Source organism: Azolla caroliniana, unplaced genomic scaffold, assembly GCF_043228905.1.
Source record: "Azolla caroliniana isolate FFs.n. ecotype wild unplaced genomic scaffold, voAzoCaro1.0.p SCAF_16, whole genome shotgun sequence".
NCBI classification, from domain to species: Eukaryota; Viridiplantae; Streptophyta; class Polypodiopsida; order Salviniales; family Salviniaceae; genus Azolla; species Azolla caroliniana.
The window spans coordinates 10,245,465-10,255,416 of NW_028230451.1; the positions used below are offsets into that span (position 1 = coordinate 10,245,465).

General features: G+C 41.9%; 1 protein-coding gene across 1 annotated transcript; it reads left to right on the top strand.

Annotated features, from left to right (window-relative positions):
• Positions 1–6,471: 6,471 nt before the first annotated feature.
• Positions 6,472–8,520, top strand: LOC147853950 (uncharacterized). Its single transcript, XM_087331903.1, has one exon. It carries the CDS (start codon positions 6,498–6,500, stop codon positions 8,436–8,438), a length of 1,941 nt encoding a protein of 646 aa, XP_087188029.1. The 5' UTR covers positions 6,472–6,497; the 3' UTR covers positions 8,439–8,520.
• Positions 8,521–9,952: the final 1,432 nt, after the last annotated feature.

Consider the following 9,952-nt stretch of genomic DNA (forward strand, 5'->3'; position numbering starts at 1 on the left):
TCTTTTTACTAGGCATATAAAGCCTACTCGTAGGAGTTTTTCGATTTCCTCTTTGACCTTAGCCATGTAGTTGGGGTTCATTTGGTACCGTCGTTGTTGGATCGGCCGAGTGTCCGGCAAGAGGTGTACTTGATGTTGGTAAAATTGGGGATCCAATCCCTTCATGCCAGTGTAAGACCATGTGAACACATCCTGATACTCCGTGAGCAGGCGTATCAGGGCTGACCGTTCGTCGGCTGGTAAGTTATTAGCGATTTGTAGTGTACGCGGGTTCTCGTCAGAGCCGAGGTTCAGTGACTCGAGCGTTGATGCTTTGACTCATTGGGAGATGGCGAGTTCTCGTTCGAATGAGTCCTGAGCTTGTCGTAGTTCCGCGATAGTTGTGGAATCGGCTTCGTCCTGGGGAAGGGAATCTGTCGTGCCATCCTCGTCCAGTGGTGTGCCGAAACCCGAAATGGCGTTTATTTCGAAGAGGGGTATGATAGTGGGGTGATCTTCCAAGAAGTCATCCACCTCTTCGTTGGCTAAGCCGTCGAGCATGTGTACCCCTTCCGTGTATAAGGGCGTAGTGTTGTGAGGCGTGGTTAAGCGTTCTTTTGTTAGTACTCGTACCTTGGACTTCCCTCGGCGGAAGGAGATCATATTCCGCTGCCAATGTTGTTTAATATTTGTTGTGCGCAACCAGGGTCGACCAAGCAGCATTGGGTAAGCGCCCGGAGCTTCGAGGCGTAACACGACTGCCGAGATAGTGAACATGTGGCCGCCTAACGTGAAATCAAGGTAGCGGATTAACCCGATGGGGCGAACCGATCGCGTATCGACCATCCATAGCCAAAAGGGGCAAGGCTCCCATTGGTTTATGCCGAGGGTGTGACATGTGGCCTCGTTGTTGACATTCACACCGGACCCACCGTCGATTATGCACCCATGAAGGTCGCGTCTTTTAATCATGATTTTCACGGCTGGATTTTGGGAATCCATGAGGGGTGGGCCTGTCCCTGGCTCCGTCAGGTTAACAGGGGAGGGGGTGCGACCGATATGTCGTTAGCCGTGAGCTTAGCCAAGGTATCCCGAAAGTGCGGCATGGGCGGTAACAACTTATGTAATGGTAGCGAGATCCTGGCGCTTGTAAGGGCTTCCCACAAATGGTCATCTTCTGCCGTGGTGGATGGTCATGCGGTTGGTGGTGCGTCGATGGTCACTTCCTGCATCTTTGTGCGCACCCGTGCCACATTGCTTTTATTGGCAGTCTCAATCCATTCCTTGGCTGCTTTTCGAACGTCATCTTTTTCTTGCCATTGGCTGGCATGGGTCTTGCTACGTGTAGTGACATGTTGGATGTCGATCATAATAGTATTCACAGCCGGAGCCTTGCCGCGGTCTCTGGTTGGGCATTGGGTAGCGTAGTGTCTGGGTTGGTTACACTTAAAGCAGATAATGGATGCCGAGTTGTTGGTGTCACCGTGCTCAGTGTGTGGGAAGGAGTGTGATTGGTTCCCGGCCGCTTGGGTAGGCGTGTTGGCCCGTGGCGTGGTGTGCGGTGTGCGTTGTGTGGGGCGTTTGGAGGGGGGTCCCGACGAAGATTGTCGTTCTAACGTATTGTTCGTCAGACCTCTATAAGAGTTTCGTCAATTGTTTCGTGAATACCGATGATCGTACCGGTCCTCCCGGTCGTCGTCATACCAATCGTACTCATTGTTCGCTCTATATTGGTCGTCGTGGTACTGGTCACGGTCGTCTGATCTCCTGCGATTGTCGTGGTGGTATCGGTCGTCGTCGCGGTGCTGGCGATCCGGGGATCATGATCGCTCGTTTGCCCGATGTCGATATGACTGACGTTCATCCTGTCGGGAGTATGTATTGCGCAGCTCGATCTGGCGAACCGGAGCCATCATTGTGCGGTTGAGCATGTTGTACTCACATTGTTCGATCATGTGAGCTCAGGACTGACATATTGGGCAATATGACCGGTGAGGGCACTCAAGAGCCAGATGGCTTGAGCCTGAGCAGAGGGTTTGTTGGAAATGATTATCCTCTTGAGGAAGGGAAAACCGTGTTATGTTGTGTCTGATCGATGGCGAGGACGCATGTGATGACTTGCTCGATAGTCTGGTTGGAGAAATTTGTAAGTGCGAGAGTCGTCCGTAGAGGCTCCCGTAGGTTGAACAGGAAGGTATCCGGAATGTGATGAGCGGAGACATCGTCGGCCAGTTGTTGGTAGAGATCCTAAAATTGGATCGTGAACTGGGCGACCGTCTTTTGAGGTTCTTGGCTCATGGAAAAGAATTGCCGGAGTAGTTCCCGCTTCGGAACTTGGCGGTGAAATAATTCTAGGAACTTTTTCCAGACGTCCTGGAACGTTATGACCTCCCCCATGTCGAGGTGGGAGTACCATCGAGCAGTCCGGCCATCGAGGGATAAAGCAAATTCCACGATTTTGGAGGCCTCGATTTCAGCAACCGATAACCGCTGCGTCGAGTGGATGGCCTGCCATGTGGACACGAACGCCCGGGTGTATGATTCCACGGTATCATGGGTAGGGGTAAGGCATGGTATCGAGATCCGGGTACTTGGGTAAAGCCGGAAAAGGGTTAGGGTCAAGTTGGGTGACCTCTGGAGGGCTCGGCGGGGAGGTTGGTGCGGAATCAACTCGCAACTGGGTATCGGGTGGCGAGGATTGCAACGGGTGAGCCTCCGATAGTTCCTGGAACGATTGGTCAGTGACCGCTGAGTCGGAAGTTCCTTCGACTGGCTCAGGGCGTCGGGCAGGTGGCCGAGACCGCGTGATGCGATTGGGCACCCGTAATGGTGGCTGGGGTTTGCTTCCAACGTAGTTCGCTGTGATCTTACAGCTGTAACCGGGCGTGCCAAATTGTCTTAACCGATTCTGGGGAAACACCTTCGACGAGCCCACATGCTATCGGTGTCAAGGGATCGTGTTACGTGGAAGCCTCTTCTACACGGGGAAACGGAAGGAGAACGGGGAGCGTACACAGGCATAAACGTAGCTCGATTTACGAGTACGGGGAGAATACACAGATAGAAGATTAGAAAAACAAAACTTATATTAAATGATAAAGCTCACAACGATTACAGTACTCGGCTCTCAGCCGGAACAGTTCGTTCAGAGCTTTCTGCTAGGATAATACTCTCGCTAAGACTGATCTAGATAATCCCCCCCGTGAGTTATGCATAACTCGGGTTATATAGTTTTCCTCTTGAGATAGAGCCAATGGCTCGGTTGATTGTGAGGGCTAAAAACACGGCTATCTATTTCCTCACCTACTCTTCTACCTAACGGCGAGTTTACATAATGTATTTATATTTCTGGCCTATGGACAACATATGTGTGAGTAGAATATAGGTAGAAGGATGTAAGTCCTATATTCAATATACTTGGTAGTAGAGGATCTTGAATGCATCCCCACTTATGCACGAGTACAAAATCCTATTTAAGGGTTTAAGGTAAACCAACTAACTAGATTTTATCTAGGTAACTACTAAGTTACGTGTGTTGACTAACTAACTAAACTAAGTTGAGCTTGATATTTCAACAATCCTAATTTAGCTTGATTGGAGTGTTTTGTATATGGGAAACTGCTAACTACCACGGAGTGAAGGATGTGTGTGAGTTTCGTAATAAGGCTTCCTAAAGGTAAAGAGGGATCAAGAGAGGAGAGATGGGCCTGAATATGTCGAGAGTATATGTTAGAGAGCTCATGTGTGAAATGTATTGTTGTGTGATGGCTTGGTTGACTAAAGTTGGTGACATTGGAAATATCGCGTTTTAGCTCAAAGTATAAGAAACTACAGTCCGTGCCAATAGGACATGGGGCCACCTATAAGGAGTTAATCGTGTGGGTTGCTTCAGGGTGTCATGTTAGATAATCAACTGTGCTTTCCCCTCCTCCATGTGGGAAACATGTGAGCTCTTTTGAGCTTGACCACTTGGCTAAACCATTATATATGACCATCCGGTGCCGACTACCAAGTTCAAGCAAATAATGGCGAAAGCTCGTGGCGTCCGCACCTTGATCCTTTGATCTACGTGTGATGCCTATGTTTAAAGGATTGGCATTTACCATTTCTAGGTTTCTATTCATCTGAAAGACTATGCATTATCGAGATTGGGTTCTCGCATTGAAATCTCCTACAAGGAAGAATTATCCTTGGGAAGAATATCGGATTATGTCATCCGATAGAGGTTCATATGGAGAAGGCCCATGTGGCATTCCTTCACCCTCTCCAACCATATTATAATGGGATCATTTCGGGGGAAAGTAACAAATGGTGAAAAATACTATTTGGTCCTTGCTTATGAAGACTTTCACCCACATAAAATGAGCTTCTGGTTCTGTCCTTAGTATTTCTATCCTATTATATGTAGCTCTCTCCGAAACAATATTGCGACACCTCCAAATCCCTTGATAGTGCGTCGACGTGAGGTTTGTCTACTGGACTCCCAACGAAATCCTTCGACTTGTGGGAGTCCTTTATTTGGGCTTTGGTGTGTTTCTACTAAGAAAAGTATATTTGATGGATGTGAGTTCCTACTTCCTAAAGAGAGGTCAAAGTCTCAGAAGATGCTTGATTGGAGAAATCTTTTGCCTTTTTCCTCACAACAAATAGGTTGCGTTGATCCTACCTTTGTAGAATTGATGGCCATATTTACAATACCCCATGTACCTCGATAATTGAAGCCAGTCCCTATTATGAGGACTTATATCCCAAAGTCAATAAAATTGTTAAAAGAGAAAGTAAATATGGAATTCTCAAACCATTCAATACACTCTACAATAGATGGTTCACGGTTGCAAAGAAGAATGGCATGCCACGATTTATACAAGACCTCCAATCAATTAATGGAGTTATCATCTATAATGTTTTGATCATGCCAAGCATAGATGAGTTCATCATTAAAGCATGTGTAGAAAGATCTATTTATTGGATTAGAGATCTCTATTTATAGTATGAACAATTCCAACTGCCCTTAGTTAGTCGATATATCATATGACGTGGACTTCGATAGGGTTAGTAAGGATGTGTACACTACCGCAAAAGGCAACTCAAGTGGCTCATATCATGAATGTGATGAACAAAAGGGCTGAGAGACTACATTCCAAACATCACTATGTCTTTTGTAGATGACATTATAATAAAAGGATGTTTATATTCAAATAAACCTGGGAACAAGATTGTTAGAAGGTATTGGTAGATAAAACTTCAAGGATTGGTTTATGTTTCAAATGTGATTGTACATTGATACTTTTGTTTCAATAATGATATGTATTTCTTTTTAGATTCTTTAATAGAGACGTAGATGGATTATTATTATATCACTACATGTAGATTGGATTATCTTTGGCATAATAATTCCATGTTCAAACAAAATAATAAATGGTTTTATAATTCAAGGCATTTTTTATTTATTTATGCTTATTAAATGAATTTATAATTAAAGGCAAAAATAACTTACTTAGACTTAAAGAGTATGGACATATGTATATGGTTTTACTTAGGCTTAGTTGTTTTGAGCTTCACCCATTTAGGCTTTACTGGATTAAGCGTTACTTACATTAGGGCATGGTTCAGCTTGAATTTTATTAACTTGTTTAGGCTTAACATGTGAAAAGGCCATCTTGTCCTAACAAGAAGTCTTAAAGCTTGTGCTTGTGTAGAGAAGAGGAGAGAATAAACATGTGATTGTGGTAGAACGAGAGATACCAGCAAGTTTCTCGGTGTAAACCTGAGAAGGTGGAGGTGAAGTGAGATTAATGTAGAGGATATGGTGAGTAAATGATGGGAAGGAACGTGGAGGAGAGTGCGTGTAAATAAATACGTACGAAGAAAGATATAACACACACACACACAGACATATGTATTATATATATATATACATATATATCTATAGGTAGGTAGGTTTATTTCGCTTTAATTGGCCAGCCTTCATCGTGGGGTGTGTGTGCGTGTGCGCACACGCATCATCAATAATTTAAAAATAAACGATATCTGAATGTGAAATAATGTAAGAAAGAAGAAAGAATATGGCTGGCCGCATCATCATCATCATCATCTTTAGTAGCAGCAGCAGTAGTAGTTGTAGTAAATAACTAATATATATATACATAATGGATGGCCATCCCCTCCAAAAATAAATAAATACGTTTAAAAATAAATGAATACGAATATGCTAAAAAAAGCGATATATGTATATACATATGTACATAAATGTAAAGTAGGCCGTTCTCCTCCTCCTCTTCCAGAATGTATCTGTTTACTATTATTATTACACTACTATTACATATACATATAGTATACATATATGCATACGTACATATGTATGTATATGTACATATGTATCTCTATCTATACATTCTCACCTTCTTCCATATCGCACGCTTACGCGAGTTGCCTCCCCCCCTCCCTCACACGCACAGAGAGAGAGAGAGAGACAGAGAGACAGAGAGAGAGACAGAGAGAGAGCGTCTCCTCTTGACATGGCCAAGATCAAACTCAAATTATGGTTCCGAAAGCTCACCGTCAAAACTTCTCCTCCGTCTCCGTGTTCGTTTCCCTCTTCTTCCTCCACACAATTTCATCTTCCATTGTTAAGATCAAATTGTGGGTCTGCTTGTGTTAATGAACTGCAGGAACTGCCTTGTGCAGAGAATGTAGTCCTTCAACTCTCTAACCCTAACGGTAAATCAACCCCAAACCCTAACAATAAAGCAACTCCAAACCCCAATAACATCGTCACCGTAACTAGAAACCCTATTATTGCCTCGTCAAACCACCCTGAAAATACCATCAGAAACCCTAACCCTCTAAACGAATCAGCTGTAAGGCCTCATTCAAGATTCAATGAAGTGAATATGAGCACGGTTCATTGCGGGTGCAGCCACTACTCCACCAGGTTCGCCTCGTCATTTAGGAAATCAACGCAGGACATCCTGACGTCTTCTTGCAAGGGTAGATCTTCCGACCCTATCCCTGCCATTGCATCGAATGATGGACTGCAAAGCCCCACTGAATTAGATGGAAACAGAGGAGATGATCACAGAAACAGAAGAACAAGAATCAGCAGTAACAGAAGAACTAAGAACAGGGTAAGTAGAAGAACTTCTGATTCCAATTTTCAAGAAAATGACAATGCAATACAGAGCAAAGAGCTAGAGAACGGCGTAATTATTGCATGCAGCAAGACATACCCTCATCAGAGTGTAAACAATCGTCCGTATGTCAAGGAATCAGATAATGGCGCAGACGAAGTCCAAGGTAAGTGTCTAGAAAATTCTACTCCTTGTTGTAACCATCGGGCACTGAAGAAAGATATGGTGTATAAAAAGGCGCATGAAACTCTGATGAGAGATTATTTCTCTGTTTTGGCGGTTACTAGTGACGATGCCTTCACTTATGGGGATAAAAGTCAACAAAGTTTTTCTTCAAATTCGAGCAGGGAGTGTATGAGTCACCGTAATAGCTCCGAGAAATTGAAGAGGTCGAGTCATAAAAACCGCCATCATGTTATGGATTCTTCAGTAGACGGTGGATCAAGCAGGAGTTTTCGAGATATTCAAGTGGATAACGTCAATTATGTAAATGCCAACGAAAACGCTCCACTGCCTAACGGCAAGAGGATGGACGACTCTAACTACCTTGTGCGCATTAAAGAGGAGTATGAATTAGAAGATAAGATTATCGTGAGAATAGAAGACGATTCATCATCTTTCTCTAAAAGCCAGACGGGGTTAAAGCTGCGGAGGAAGTCAACAGGTGATGGAGAGGAGATGCTAGTTGATGACCACAAGCAGGATGATGATGATGATGATGATGACATTTGCCAAACATTAAATGTATCAAGTGAAGCCAATGATTTTGGGAAAGACGAGTGTAGTAGCTACACTTCAATAGCACAGGGTGCTGTTATTAGGAATAGGAATAGGAGGAGGGGCAGTAGGAAATTGGAAAGTGCGTATGGGTTGATGACAGATGGAGTGGCAGAGGGGGATAATGGCGGAGATATGGAGGCTTCTTCTACTGATGACGATGATGGTCATGGTGTAATAAAGGATGATAATAATAGTAATAGTAATAGGGAGGAGGGTGATTATTGTGATACCAGTTGTTTTGATGATGATACGGGCATTCTGGCAGCGGAGAGTGGCCATAATGGTAATGGCGGTGGGTGCGTGGCGGTTATGAAATGTAGCAACGATCCGGTGGTGGACTTCCATGGGTCCATGATAGATGTGATCATGGCAGCCGCTGAGGGGGAGGAGGAAGAATGTAGGAGAAGGCGGGTGCTGCTGACGGCATCAGACATGGAGGCCCTGCTTCTCTGCTATCTGTCTCTCAATTCCCAGGAGCACCACCACGCCATTGTCACTGCATTCACCCAAGTGTGGAAGGAGGTCTTTGCAAACGACGAAGACTTATGATGATGATGATGATGTTGTTGTTCATAACATAACAAACATACATGTAAATGTAAATAAATATGCCATAGTTTTGTTTGTTGGAGTTACGATGTTGGTCTTTCAATATTATTATGATGTCATTTCTGGTTCAGCTCCCTTGGGTATTACATATATAAAACACATACACACACACACACACACACACACACACACACACACACACATATGACTTTAATATCTTTGGTCCTAGGACTAGAATTTGGTAACACAACTCAACACAATGTATATATATGACTTTAATATCTTTGGTCCTAGGACTAGAATTTGGTAACACAACTCAACACAATGTATATATGTTTAATATATTCAGTCCTAGTACTAAAATTTGGTAACACAACAACATATTCATGCGTGATAACCAAACTAAAATCTATCTTGCTATATTGTCTCTGTGTTTAATGTTTGGTGGGTGTGTATGGGTTGGTTATCTCAAGTAGATGGATGTCTTGTTAGATTAGCTATGGGATTGCGATGTCATAGTACATCAAGACTGTATGTAGTGAACACGTTCGTGTTCAGAAGAGGAAGGATCGCGCATTTTATTTATAGATTCCTTTTATAATCTTGTGATTTTAGACAACTTTTCAAAACTTGATACAACAGTATCTATCACCTGTTTTAAATAACATGTAAAATTTGCTCATTTTTTGAGATTTAACAAATTTTAAAATGATAATTTTTAAAATTGAATAGTTTTTAAGTAAATGTTAAATATTGATGGTTTGCAGATACGAAATGTAGTTAACTTAAATAAAATCACAATGGTTAACTCAAGGCACAAGTTAAGATTAATGGTTTTATTATTTTGATGAGATTAAGATTACATTTTTTGTTAGACTTGAAAATGTTTTAAGCATAAGAGGTAACTTTGCAATCCTTAATGTCATTATCTATAAATTTAGTGCTCATTAACATCCATAAATTCACAACTTAAGAAATGTAAATAATATTCATAAACAATTTTGATAAATCCACAACTCTTAAAATGTAGATGATATTCATAAACCATTAAACTTTACATATGAACATCAATATATCAATTTGAATATATCACAGTTAATAGGGTATCTACAATGTTATCCTTTTTTTCTTTTTGAGAATTTCTTTACAAAATTTGTAAAGTAAATGACATTTGCGAAGTTCAATTACCATCAATATAATTATTAATGGTTTTGCTAATCAATGATGTACATGTTTACCATAGAGTATCTTGTTGTGCAACAACATATATATTTGCAGTATTGATATGTATCTTTTTCTCTTGTAAAAACATAGATTTTAGTATAATTTGAGTTCATGTTTAAAAAACCTCTTTTATTTGAAAAACAAGAAGTTTTTAAACATAAATTCAATATGTTGTATCGAGTTGATGTAAAAAACAGAGTTTTGATCATAATTCCATAAAATGTATTGAATTCATGTTCAAAGTTTTTTTTTACTGGATTTAAAAAAAATTAATAATAATAAGTTGAGCT